The sequence below is a fragment of the Chiloscyllium plagiosum genome, unplaced genomic scaffold, assembly GCF_037043375.1.
Source record: "Chiloscyllium plagiosum isolate Xiang-an unplaced genomic scaffold, Cpla_swu_hap1 HiC_scaffold_14, whole genome shotgun sequence".
NCBI lineage: Eukaryota > Metazoa > Chordata > Chondrichthyes > Orectolobiformes > Hemiscylliidae > Chiloscyllium > Chiloscyllium plagiosum.
The window spans coordinates 48,950,303-48,965,185 of NW_028270152.1; the positions used below are offsets into that span (position 1 = coordinate 48,950,303).

The 14,883-nt window shown below is 42.0% G+C and overlaps 1 protein-coding gene across 1 annotated transcript in view; it reads right to left on the minus strand.

The window, feature by feature from the left end:
• Nucleotides 1–497: 497 nt before the first annotated feature.
• The window catches only part of suclg2 (succinate-CoA ligase GDP-forming subunit beta), a 314,651-nt gene continuing 300,265 nt past the window's right edge, over nt 498–14,883 (minus strand). The window contains exon 11 of the mRNA XM_087994422.1: nt 498–1,421. Coding sequence (XP_087850548.1) covers nt 1,306–1,421 — 116 coding nt within the window. The 3' untranslated portion in view covers nt 498–1,305. The remainder of the gene's footprint in view (nt 1,422–14,883) is intronic.

A 14,883-nucleotide genomic window follows, 5' to 3' on the forward strand; every position in this document is an offset into this window, starting at 1 on the left:
ACCTGTTGGACTATAACCTGATGTTGTGTGATTTTTAATTTTCCTGAAGAAGGGCTTATGCCTGAAATGTCGATTCTCCTGCTCCTTTGATGCTGCCTGACCTGCTGCGCTTTTCCAGCAACACATTTTTCAGCTCTGATTTTTAATTTTGTCCACCTCAGTCTTACACTGGCTCCTTCACATCATAACATATGCCATGTCATACTGCTATCTGTAATACATTTCAAATCTCACCACCTTCAACAGAGAACGAGAGAAACAGCAAATTGAAAAACTTAATCCTTTTTGATGACAACAGATGGCAGATATGTAGACAGATCTTGTTTGTTTTTCCCAACGAACACAAGAGGCAACAAGGCAGATGTTTTTTTAACTACTAAACATCATTTGATCACAACATGAAACTCAAAATATGAGGGAGCTTTAAGGAAGGAGTACTGAAGCATTCACATGTCGTACTATGCTTTCGTTTGAGAATTATTTTTTAAACACATCCATATCATTGAAAGTATTTTATTCATGTTCGGAAGACATTTGATGCTATAAAAGGTAGCCACAGGAACAATTTATATTAATTGCTTGCACTGATATCCTTGGTTTCACAATTGTCTAAAGCATCGTAAACATGAAAAGGTCATAAAAGTATGAAACAACAAGTTTGGGCAGTCACGTTCTCGTGTGACAAAAGTCAGTCTTATGAAAAGAAAATAACTGGAGAAACAGAAAAGGAATTATTAAAAATGTGAGTTAAGAAAGATTATTTATCTACGAGAATAATAAATGTGTTCACCTACTACGTTCTGTGCATGCCCAGACTAAGCTGGCTGCAAGTTGAAGTTGACTTCCTTGGCAACATTGAAGGTTAAGGCTTTTAAGACAGCACCAATGTGATTAGGTCTGTGTCTGGACAAGCAATGGTGCTGTTTCAATCAATTTGAAGATTAAGGCAAAGGTTAAGCTCCTTCTTGCAATAAATGAAGATTACAAAGATGTTCAAGAAATATTTTGTACCATTAGAATATTCAGGCTTCAAGGTCCTTAAAAAAGTTTTTAGCAAAATTTTCACATTAATAAATGATACTAGCAGGCAAGGACTTTCTGGAATAAGCAAATAATTCCACATTTTTGTAAAATGTACAAAATTTTTCTATAAATCCATCCCTGAAGACTCCGTGTATGTATTGAAAATTATCTATGTTTGTTCAATCATTGTGTGAAATACAAATAGAAAATTCATAATTCTAAGATTAGTGATTGGGGATACAGTATAAAGAAAGATAGTTATGGAAAATGTTCTTCATTCTGCTATTTTGGGACCATGCTGGCAACTGCCTTCTGAGCTGCATCTTCCAGATTGCTGGCAGAAGTGATTGGCAGACCACTCTCAACCAGGATGCGCTTGGCTTCATTAACATTGGTTCCTAGAAACAGAAGGGGAACAAAGAATGATGGATGATAATAGGGAATAATTAAACAAAATGCTTTCATCCCTCTGAAAACAAAAGGTTTTGCAGATTAAAGTAATGCTCTAATGTGAAATTCATTTTATGCAAAGTGGACAAAATATATTGATTGTTAATTTGTTAAATTACTAAAAGGAAACAGCTGCAAACATTTTTTCACCATACTTTGCAAAATAAGTTTGGATATAGATTCATACTGCAGTGACCTGTCATGTCCTTGGATGCAAAAACACACCAAATATAAGTTGGGAGTGGGGAGCCGTGCTATGCAATACCTAGATCCTGGGTTTCAAACATGGCCTCCCAGCAAATGTCTACCTTATAATGCATTTTTTCTCATTCAAAAGTAAAATACTGCAGATGTTGGAAAGGTGAATTATTAAAAGAAAGTGCTCAAAATATTCAGCAGGTCAGGCAAGATCTGCAAATGGGGAAACAGTGTTCATGGCTGGAACTTAATCCAAGCAACAGTCATCTCACAGGCTGGATGAAATGTTAGTGAGGATCCAGCAGCAATTCTTTTGGAGAAGGTGTGCCATATCAAGTGGTCAGCAGTGGAATGTTCAGGAACAAAGCCTTGAACCATTAAATCTCTTGTAATTTAATCTCTCCGGTTTTCCATACTATCACAGGCCCCATGTCTTTTCTTTCTCCTGACTTTCCCTGTGCACTTGTTTAAAACATATCACATTACGACCTTGCCCCAGTTCTGTTCGAAGTCCATCAACCTGAAATACTGGATAGAAGTTAATGTCCACCCCCAAGGTGATTTTGAAAGCTGGGGTGAGGTGTGGAGCTGAGTGGGGACGCTTGCATATGTCCCAATTAAGTTTGGAGCGGGAAGTTTCAGGGATTGTCTTCCTTCCCCCATACCAATTACAAAAATCAGATGTTAAACAAATTTTTGTCTCAACTCATTACAAAACAGAGTGGAATATGTATTTCTATCAGGAAAAATCTCACTTTTGAATAATACAGTTCTTATCTATTGCTATCTCACATATGCAAAGCTAACCTGTGCAATCTCACAAGGAAACTGTTAAGTAAGTAAATAACTTAGGTTAAAATAAGGTTGGTCTTTAATGAATCTCTGCTGCGTGTTAATGACATAGAAAACACCATCTGTAAAATGAACTTGATGTATCATCAATAAAATGACATGCTTTGTTTAACCACAATGGTTTGGAAAATATGCTCCAACTTTGAGTATAAATACCAAATTGTACACCAAAGAATAACTACCGTTTAAATCATGAACAGTATAAGAAAAATACACCTGTAGATTATGAAAGATATTCCTGGAATAAATCATTTCACTGTTGTCAAAGTTTCAAGTGGTTCCTAAAAGACAAATACACACTTGGATAAGGTACAATCAATCAATGGAAAAGTCAATTGTCAACTGCAGCTCTCAGTCTGGCATTTTTTGAGAGAAGAAGCAAGCTTACTGAAACAACTTAGATTTAGTATTTAGGCCAATATTCTGACTACCTGTTTAACTACAAGAAATTGTCACGACTTTAGAATAATTGTTTGAATGTTAGAGATACAGTAAAGCCATGTTTTGTAGGGCTTTCAAGGCTTCATTCATGCAGAACACTGAAGCCTGAATAAACTAGCTTCTGGGCAAAGGAAATCATGGTTAAAACAAGCCAAAGGAACTTCAAAGTGTTAGAAAAGACTTCATAGTTGTAACAATTTGTTACAGTCATGTGTAGAAACATTTCGGGAATCTATTTATAATTACAATGCAATTGATTTTGGTTTGTTCATATTTAACTCCATCAGCAGGAAGAAAAATCATTAACATTTGCAATTCTGATTCAAAGGCTCTTTTCATCTGAAGTGTTTTCGCTATTGACCTTTGATCTTGTGCTGGATTTTTAAAAATGTGGGTCTACTCAGTATTGCTGCTGGGTGGAAAGATCAACCTCACTTTGGAGAAAAACCACTGCATTCAAAACTGTTACAGAAACTTGTGCATTTTTAGGTGTATCCTAATTGCTGTCATGCTCAAGAATGTCTAAGCTGCTTCTTTTTGCAGAATTATGGAATTAAAACCTCTGTATAAATTTGTCCAGATCAGAGAATGAAGCACACTCCACTGCTCTAGGCTGTTCATGTACTCTGGTCATTAGCCAGCGAGCTTTCATACCTCCTTCCAGGCGAGTTGCATATTAATGACATTCTATGTAATGTTTCTAATGGCATCAAAGCTGATATCATTGTTATTCAGATTTCTTGAAAATCATGTTGATATGGGAGTGACAATGGCCAGCAGTTTACGTGACGATGTCTGGAGTCATGCCATTGGAGTCAGAAAATTAGATTATAAACCTTGATCACATTTGGTAGTAAACCAGGATTTGCATCATACTTACTTAAGATTAAAATCTCAAAGTATGATTAGTCAACATATAAAAATAACAAAATAGAATTTTCCATCCTTGAGAATAAATGTCGGACAGATGGGTTAGGTACCCACTAACACAACACTCCCAGCACCAAAATAACTTTATCTATCCTGCCCAATCAACTCATTAATAGTTAACAGGCAAATCTCAGTCACGTCTCTCAGTCTATCACAGACCCCGATGCTCGTGTCTTTGGTCACTAGAGCTGCCAGCTAATTGGAGGCCGGCAGTTTCTGGGCCCTGAAGACAGGATGGTTGAAGCATACTCTTTGGGCAATTTAGTGGTGAGAAGGTAACTTTTTTCCCCCTACTTTGTCAGGCGACAGTGGGATGGAAGTCAAAGTAGATGGAGGCAAATTGGAACCCGAGACTGTAACCTAGTAGACAGGTCATCCAGAGTTCCAGTGGGGAATCCAGCCACATACCTTTTCTATTGGGAAGACAGGTAATCAGGAAGGTGGTGAGTTGAATCCTTTCAATAGCTATTAATTGACCATTTAAGGGGCTTAATTTGTCTGTGCACGTGTGTGTGTGTGTGTGTGTATGTGTGTGTGATGACAAGGACAACTTGCTTCATTATTTCTCCAGGAGAAAGGGAGGACTACAGATGCTGGAAATCAGAGTGGAAGAGTGTGGTGCTTGAAAAGCACAGCCAGTCAGGCAGCATCCGAGGAGCAGGTGAGTTGATGTTTCAAGCATAAGCTCATCATCAGGAAAGCTCTTTTGATGAAGGATTTATGCTCAAAACATCAACTCTCCTGCTCCTCGGATGCTGTCTGACCGGCTATGCTTTGCCAGCATGACACTCTTCGACTTTAATTATTTCTCCAACTTGCTTAATTATTTCTCCAACTTGTTTAATTATTTCTCCAACTTGTTTAATTATTTCTCTTTCTTGCCCTAAGATGGTGATCTGTGAAAGAGAAAATGCTAGCATCATTCAACTCACATCTACCAACTATTGTGTTGAAATACGCAAGAGTCAAGGTGAGAACCTGGTGAAGAATTATGTAAATGGTTAGGCCAAGAAAGAATGCAGAGAGAACCATACCAGCAAGAAATAAAACAGGGGGTATTATTTCAAATAAATTGATAATAATTGGCTATTATGAAGGAAAATAAAACTTTCATTTATATAATGACAGTACCTTTCATTATCTAAGGATGCTCTAAACGTTATACAAGTATTTATCAACTTCTGAAATACGGTGATGTTATTCTAAGTTTGGAAAGATGGCAGCCAAATAACACGTTGTGACGTTCCACAAAGAGTACTGAAATAATGAGCAGACAACTTGGGGGACGTTGTTTAAGGGATAAATATTCACTGCGACACAAGCAGATCCACTGCCCTGCATCAAATGAGCCACATAATTTTTCATTAAAAAACCTAAAAGAACTGCGGATGCTGGAAATTAGAATCTTTTATCTGCTTATGAAGGATTTAGTTGAATGTGCCATCTGAACGTTAGCACCTCTGACAATGCAAAACTGACTGGTACTTCACTGAAGTGTCAGGCTATACTTCAGTCCCTGGAAAAGCACTTGAACCCATAGGCTTCGGATTGAGAGGAGTCAACGCTACTGCAGAACCAAGGCTGACAGTTTGGTAAAATGTGACATTTTGGGACAATGGCAAATAGATATAACCATAAAGAAGTTTCTTTAAAAAACAAATTATTTTATGGTACATAATGCACATGGATTAAAAAACCCCACAAATTCAGCAAAATTTGATGTCAATAAAATCATTATTAACAATAACCTGTTTATTGTATGCAAGTAAATATTTTATGCAAAAGAAATTATTGATACAGATTTGCCAATAAACTGTACTGATGCCAATCCTTCTGTTTATCATGCACTGTAGACTTTCTTCTTCTGGGTCTTTATTTCTCTCATTGATAGCTTTATATCTTAAATACAGTTAGACTAACTGAGGTGGAAAAAGGGACTGAAGATCAAACCTTAGAGTCTTTTAAAACAGAGAATACACCACTATGTATTACTTTAAAATAACTGCTTTGGGTGTAACAATGACTGAGAAGGTTTGTTGATCTCCACCTATATTGGATTGTCAATTGCAAATTTTTTATGCGTCACAAATGGTGGACCATTTAGCCACAACTGGAAACCTATCCAATCTTCTTTAAAGAAAACAACAATGTGATCACTTTGAAAAGGTTTTAACCCAAAATACTACATGCATTAATCTGGTGAATTGGAGAGGGAGGTGAGATTTGGCTTCATATGCCTTGAGGAAACAAGGAGGAAAGTCAGGTTTCTAAAGTAAAATCCTGAAGATTCTAGAGGGTACTGAAAGAGAAGGAAACAGAAAGACAGTCAGAGAAAAGCACAGTTTCAAGTGCTGACTTTTATCATTGATAATGATAATACAGAGTGCAGAAGCACATTTGAAGTTGTGCCTGGAAAAAAAATCGAAGCTCCTGTTATCCTGTGATAAACCTGAGCATTCATGCTGAATAAACACAACAGGCTAGCCTTCATGTTTCTGTTCCTGAATGAACACCACCATATATGTGGATGTCATAGCAGTAAGCCCAAGATCAAACATGCGTAAAACTAGCAGAATTTCAATATGTACATCCTTCTCAACAAGTAGCACAATTAGACAGCACCTGCTGAGCTGACAACCGTTCAGACCTGCAATATAAAGAGGACCAAAACCGAGCAATCAATAATGCATGCAGACAAAAACACTTTTATTTATTTACAGACTTGTCGCCTCTCATAGTAATACAAATCTAATGAATTATCAGACAACGATTTTGTGTACACAGATGAAGCAAGCTCATATAAACTAAACTGAACTGAATTTCTGGTTTATCTGCTTTTGATTGTGAGAGTTGAGGCAGGAGCATTCACTAAAACACTAAGAAAGCCTCTCCTGTTCTTCAATTAGGGTTTGCAATATTTAACATCCATTGCACCACTGACATTGAAGGACAGTCTCATTTTGCATAAGGGATAGTCAACATGGCTGTGTGTGTGTGTTGGGCCGGGGGGGGGAAATCATGTCACATTCAATAGCATAAAGTTATAATGACATAATGGCATAGCTATAGGTTCTGCGTCATTCAGCAGAGCTCCATCAATACTCTACCAACAATCTCCATCAATTACGACCTGCACCTCATTTTTTTACTTTCATTTTATCCTCATACACATAGCACTGCTGCAAGCCACAGACCCACATCCTGCAACTAGGTCACACTGCATGCTATTCAAATCATGACAGCCAAATGACCCAACACGATTGCACCCAACTCCAAACACACAGCCCTCTCTCTTGCGGGACAAGGTGGTAACTGCAGGCAGCAGGAACTAATCTGCAGGAAACATGTACTATTGCATGTCCTCACTCTAATGGAGCTCTCCATTATTGGATCATACATGACTGAGGTCTTAACGAGTGGTGAAGTTGAGACCATCAAGGATGCTGCTGAATTTATACCTAATCATCCTTCTTACACTCCACATATTGCATGGCAGTATGGCTTTCATTATATGCCTACTGTTTGCTTTGTACATGGGGGCTATGCACTGGAGCAGGCACATATCGTTTGTCACCCAGTCGTCAGCTTCTGGTTGCTCTTATGGCATTGCTCAAGTGTTGATGGTATGATGGACTGCCACAGAGTAAAGGCATCAAATGGTGCAGAAATACCGGGTTACTATTGCTGAACATGGCCACATGTCAACTGGACATAGAAGGATTAGACCCTTTGCAATGATGATACATCTCTGAATTTACACGAGGTATCCACAAAGCAGCAAGCCTGCGATATGGGGAAAACTGTAACTATGGCAGAAACCTACAACTATGGCAGAAACCTGTAACTATGGCAAAACTACATACCCTATCTACTTGCTTCTGACATTGTGTTTTATCTACTCTGTATATTTCTGGTGTAGGCTTCCAGCAGCCATGTTACAACTGAACAAAATCGGTATGCAGCATGACCAACAGCAGAGTTGTCTGTATGCACACAGCAAATGGCATTTTGTACTCAAACCAGCAACAATGGACTGGTTGCAGACACGCAAGTTGGGTAGCTAGTGCACCATCCTTCCCCCCCACCTCCCCATTTGACTGTTATAGTATGACAGGTGGGTGAACTCCAAAATTGGCAGCACAGCAACCGTAAGTAAAATAACAGACTAACAGTGGAATTGAGCAAGTTCTTGTCAGTTTCGCAACCTCAACATTCGTGAAGTTTGTGTGAAGTGTGGGGTGGAGGGCATTTCAGCAGAGAATGTATGGAGAAATTTCTGTCTTTTTGCATTTATCTACACTAAGGCGCTCCCAATCTTGCCCTCAGCTTCAGAGGAACAAAGTCAGCAAAAGCTGATAGTTCCGTCTTCATAACTAACACAAAACCCAGACCTTTAGTTCAAAAATCAACAAAAAGATATTTTGGGGGTTAGATTGATTCAGAAATTGAATGACCACATTAAAAAAAAAGGCATGGCGGATTCTTGTGGTGCAGTTATAGTGAACAAGGAGGCCCAGATTCAAATACCACCTACTCTAGTGGTGTGCACTAACATTTCTGAACAGGTTGTTTAGAAAGTATTTGTACAATATGGTAATAGCAAACAGTCTGAGAAAAGGATTGCTCTCAATGTCAATTTTTATAATATACTGGGAAAATTCCTTACGACATGAATAAAGAAACGATCAGTTAGCTGTCTTCCCAATCTGTGCTCATCAATGTACCTTCTAAGTTGAATGCCTGGGTGGCCGTGCAGCAATCAGGAATATGCCACAAAGGGAAGGAGCAGGCTTCCCATGAGAAGTGTTTCTTATAATGTATGTGCATGCATGGCTGCATGTCAATCTTAATAAGAACGTGGCAAGCTGCAAGCTGGGCACACACAGTTGACAGAGGTTGCAGTGAACATGAGTGGTCAAATTATTATGATTCAGCAGCAAGCCTGAACAGTAATTATAGTTAGGCTTTTTGACAATAGATGTTTTAAAAGTGAGTTCCTCTCTCATCAGCTTTCTAGGGGAGTGTACTTCCTAGCCGGAATCCCTTTCATTTACTTTAAAATCACAGCTGAATGAGTAACAGATGTTGGAAGCCTGGTACAAAAAGAAAAAATGCCGGGGAAACTCAATTCAGGCAGTAGCTATGGTAGGACAAACAGTAACAGATCAGGTCAGGTTCTGAAGAAAGAGAGAATTGCAGATGCTGGGGATCAGAGCTTAAAATGTGTTGCTGGAAAAGCGCAGCAGGTCAGGCAGCAAAGGAGGAGGAGCATCGACGTTTCGGGCATAAGCCCTTCTTCAAGCAGGCTAAGATAAAAGGTAGGGAGGAGGGACTTGGGGGAGGGGCATTGGGAATGCGATAGGTGGAAGGAGGTTAAGGTGAGGGTGATAGGCCGGAGAGGGGGTGGGGCGGAGAGGTCAGGAAGAAGATTGCAGGTCAAGAAGGTGGTGCTGAGTCTGAGGGTTGGGACTGAGAAAAGGTGGGGGTAGGGGAATTGAGGAAGCTGGAGAAATCTGTATTCATCCCTTGTGGTTGGAGGGTTCCTAGGCGGAAGAGGAGTCGCTCTTCCTCCAGGCGTCGTTTTGCCATGGTCTGGCGATGGAGGAGGCCAAGGGCCTGCATGTCCTTGACGGAGTGGGAGGAGGAATTAAAGTGTTCGGCCACGGGGCGGTTGGGTTGGTTGGTGCAGGTGTCCCAGAGGTGTTCTCTGAAACATTCCGCAAGTAGGTGGCCTGTCTTCCCAATGTATAGGAGGCCACATCAGGTGCAGCAGATGCAGTAAATGATGTGTGTGGAGGTGCAGGTGAATTTCTGATGGATATTGAAGGATTCCTTGGGGCCTTGGAGGGAAGTGAGGGGGGAGGTGTGGGCGCAAGTTTTGCATTTTTTGCGGTTGCAGGAGAAGGTGCCGGGAGTGGAGGTTGGGTTGGTGGGGGGTGTGGATCTGACAAGGGAGTCGCGGAGGGAGTGGTCTTTCCGGAACACTGATAGGGGTGGGGAGGGAAATATATCCTTGGTGGTGGGGTCCGTTTGGAGGTGGTGGTAATGACGAAGGATGATCCGATGTATCTAGAGGTTGGTGAGGTGGTAGGTGAGGACTAGTGGGGTTCTGTCCTGCTGGTGATTGGAGGGGCGGGGTTGAAGGGCGGAGGAGCGGGAAGTTGAGGAGATGCGGTAGAGAGCATCGTCAACACGTCTGAGGGGAAATTGCGGTCTTTGAAGAAGGAGGCCATCTGGGTTGTTCGGTATTGGAATTGGTCCTCCTGGGAGCAGATGCGGCGAAGGCGAAGGAATTGGGAATATGGGATGGCGTTTTTACAGGGGGCAGGGTGGGAAGAGGTGTAATCTAGGTAGCTGTGGGAGTCAGTCGGTTTATAGTATACGTCCGTGTTGAGTCGGTCGTCCGAGATAGAAATGGAGAGGTCTAGGAAGGGGAGGGAGGAGTCTGAGACGGTCCAGGAAAATTTGAGGTCAGGGTGGAAGGTGTTAGTAAAGTGGATGAACTGTTCAACCTCCTCGAGGGAGCACGAGGTAGCACCGATACAGTCATCAATGTAGCGGAGGAAAAGATGGGGGGTGGTGCCAGTGTAGCTGCGGAAGATGGACTGTTCCATATATCCAACGAAGAGGCAGGCATAGCTAGGGCCCATGCGGGTGCCCATGGCTACTCCTTTGGTTTGGAGGAAGTGGGAGGATTGGAAGGAGAAGTTGTTAAGAGTGAGGACCAGTTCAGTCAGTCGAAGGAGAGTGTGGGGGGTGAGCTTCCTTGTTTGAGGGAAAAGGAGGTCATGCCAGAGGCAGCCCAATGGAATGTAGCATCATCAGAACAGATACTATAGAGTAGGGAGAAATAGGGAGAATGGAATGGAGACATTGCAGGAAGCAGGATGTGAGGAGATGTGGTCAAAGCAAGTCTGGGAGTCATAAGCTTGTAAGATTCAGAGATGGACCTGGTGAAGGTGAGAGAAGGGTGGAAATCAGAGGCAAAACCCATGAATTTTTCCAATTCCAGATTAGAGCAGGAAACAGGACTGAAGACATCATTGATGATTCGGCGAAAAAAGTGTGGGATGAAGCCTGAGTAAGAGTGGATCAAGGAGGGTGATTTAGGTATTATCAATAGACTATTAATCCAGAAACTAGTATCTGGGACCAGGGTTCGAATCCCACCACAACAGTTAGTGGAATTTGTATTTAATTAAAAGGAAATCTGGAATTATGAAACTGCTGATGACCATGAAACCATTGCCAATTGTCAGGAAAACACCATCTTGTTACTAATGTCCTCACAGTAAGGAAATCTGAAGGAAATTGCCATTCTCACTGGGTCTAGCCTATATGTGACTCCAGACTCACAGCAAGGTGGTTGACTCTCAAGCGCCTTCTGAAATGACCACTCTATTCAAGGGCGATAAATGCTGGCTAGTCATTGATGCCCGTGTGCCACAAATGAATAAAAAATAGGATGTGCATGTAGCCCAGGTATAACTGGGAACAATATAGATATCCTTAGCAGGACACCTTTGACTTGGGCAGATGAGAGGTGTTGAAGGAGCTAGTGTTCAAAGACAGGGTGGTGATGGACATGGGCTATTCAGGCTTCTTTTCAAGACTTCAGAACAACCTGGTGGGGGATTGAAGTGTAGAGGGATTGCACATTCAAGAGGTGGTGACTAGAACCAGAAGACTGGAACCTGTGGAACTGACATAAAGCATTAGAAGAATCACAAATGCAAGAACGAGCAACAGGGGAAAAGACAGTCAGATAGGAAGAAATATGTTCAGTGGGGCAGGAACTGATTGAAATAATGGGTCTGCCAGGTCTTGCCTGATGCAGAGTTTGGGAAGGAACTCAAGAAACCCACCTTCAGATGTTTTCCAATCAACCTGTTGAGGGAAGTTATGACACATCACTGGAATAGGTGGGACTTGAACCTGGGTCTTCTGGCTCAGAGGTAGTGGTCTTACTACTGCATCATGAGAGCCCTTGATGTTTCTAATCAACGTGTTCAGAGACATTATAATACATGCATGAGTCAGGTGAGACTCAAACCTGTATCTTCTGAAATAGGGACACTATTCACAGCACCAGGACAGCCCTTTCTCTTCTGTTCTGGAAGTGTTGTCACACACAACTCAACACACGTTTCCCCTTCCACTAGATCATCTGTGGTACTTTGTAAAATCTATTTACTACCATCAATCATAAGAGCTCTTGATATAAAAATCCAATGAGCATCATGTGCTCTCAATCAATTCTGGATTTGATCTGTTGGAGCCTTGAGGGCTTTTGCTGCACAGTGGTAATGTCCCTATATCTGAGTGGGTTCAGTCCCATTACTTCAGATGTGTGTCATAATACGGGCAGTACGGTGGCTCAGTGGTTAGCACTGCTGCCTCACAGCACCAGGGACCTGGTTCCAGCCTCAAGTGACTATAGAACATAGAAAAGTACAGCACAGAACAGGCCTATGGCCCACAATGTGGTACCAAGGTTTAATCCTCATGTAAAATATACTAACTCAACCTACGCACCCCTCAACTCACTGCTATCCATGTGCATGTCCAGCAGTCGCTTAAATGTCCCCAATGACTTTGCTTCCACCACCACAGCTGGCAACGCATTCCATGCATTTACAACTCTTTGCATAAAGAACCTACTCTGACATCTCCTTTATACCTTCCTCATAATATCTTCAAATTATGACTCCTCGTACCAGTCAATCTAGCCCTGGGGAAAAGTCTCTGGTTATTGACTCTATCTATTCCACTCATTATCTTATACACCTCAATCAGGTCTCTTCTCTTCCTCCTTCTCTCCAGAGAGAAAAGTCCGAGCTTATTCAACCTTTCTTCATAAGGCAAGCCCTCCAGTCCAGGTAGCATCCTGGTAAACCTTCTTTGCACCCTCTCCAAAGCCTCTGTATCTTCCTATATTAGGGTGACCAGAACTGGACACAATATTCCAAATATTCCAAGTGTGGTCTCACCAGGGTCTTGTAGAGCTGCAGCAAAACCTCATGGCTCTTAAACGCGATCTCCCTGTTAATGAAAGCCAAAACACCATATGCTTTCTTAACAACCCTACCCATTTGGGTGGCAACTTTGAGAGATCTATGTACTTGCACACCCAGATCCCTCTGTTCCTCCACACTGCCAAGAATCCTGTCTTTAATCCTATATTCAGCATTCGAGTTTGACCTTCCAAAATGCATCACTTTGCATTTATCCAGGTTGAACTCCATCTGCCATTTCTCAGCCCAGCTCTGCATCCTGTCTATGTCACGCTGCAGCCTGCAGTAGCCCTCTATACTATCGACGATGCCTCCAACCTTTGTGTCATCTGCAAATTTACTAACTCACCCCTCAATCTCCTCATCCAAGTCATTTATAAAAACTACAAAGAGCAGAGACCCACGAGCGGGACCCCACTCAACACTTACCTCCAGGCAGAATACTTTCCATCTACAACCACTCTCTGCCTTCTGTCAGCCAGCCAATTCTGAATCCAGATAGACAAATCTCCCTGTATCCCATACTTGCTGACTTTATGAATGAGCCTACCCTGGGGAACCTTATTGAATGCCTTGCTGAAGTCCATAAACACCACATCCACTGCTCGACCTGTCTCGTCACCTCCTCAAAGAACTCAATAAGATTTGTCAGGCTTGATCTGCCCCCTCACAAAGCCATGCTGACCGCCTTTAATCACATTATGTTTTGCCAAATAGTCATACATCCTATCCCTCAGAATTCTTTCCAACACTTTGCTAACCACAGACGTAAGACTGACTGGTCTGTAATTGCCAGGGATTTCCCTATTAGCCTTCTTGAAAAGAGGAACAACATTCACCTCCTTCCAATCCTCCGGTACGACTCCCGTGGAAAGTGAGGAGGCAAATATCCTCACCAGTGGTTTAGCAACGTCCTTTCTCACTTCCCGGAGCAGCCTAGGGTAAATCTGATCTGGCCCTGGGGACTTATCAATCTTAATGTTTTCCAAAATTTCCAGCACATCAACTTCATCAATCTCGATCCGGTCAAGACTGTATCCCAGCTTCTCAAAGTTTTCATTTACAACCAGTTCCCTTTCCTTGGTGAAAACCGAAGCAAAAAACTCATTTAGGGCTTCCCCTATCTGCTCAGACTCCACGCACAAGTTCCCTCCGCTATCCTTCATTGGCCCTACCTTCTCCCTAATCAATCTTATTCCTCACATATGAGTAAAGTGTCTTTGGGTTCTCCCTAATCCTTCTTGCCAAGCCTTTATCGTGTCCCCTCCCGGCTCTCCTCAGTCCATTTCTGAGCTCCTTTCTAGCAAGGCTGTAATCCTCTAAAACTGTGCTAGATCCTTGCTTCCTCCACTTTACAGAATCTGCCTTCTTCCTTTTGATGAGAAGTTCCTCTGTTCTTGTTATCCAAGGTTCCTCAGTCTTACCCCTTCTTACCTGTCTCAGAGGAACAAATTCGTGCATCACTCGCAACAAAATGCTCCTGAAATAGTCTCCACATGTCTGCTGTGCCCTTTCTGTGGAACAATTGCTCCCAGTCTGTACTTCCCAACTCCTGTCAGCTAGCGTTATAATTTGCTTTTCTCCAATTAGATATCTTCCCTCAGTAACTGCTCCTTTCACTCTCCAAGGCTATGCTAAATGTGAGACAGTTGTGATTACTGTCACTCAAGTGCTCTCCCACCGCGAGATCTGACACCAGGCCTGGCTCGTTGCTGAACACCAAATTCAAAAGAGCCTCTCCCCTTGTCGGTCTGCCTACATACTGAGTAAGGAAACCCTCCTGAACACACCTGACAAAAACAGCTCCATCCAAATCATCTGCACTTACGAGGTTCCAGTCGATATTGGGAAAGTTGAAATCACCCATAACAACAACCCTGCTACTTCTGCATTTTTCCAGAATCTACCCGCCTGAGTTCTTCAATCTCTCTACTGCTATTAGGTGGTCTGTAGAAAACCCCCAATGCAGTGGCTG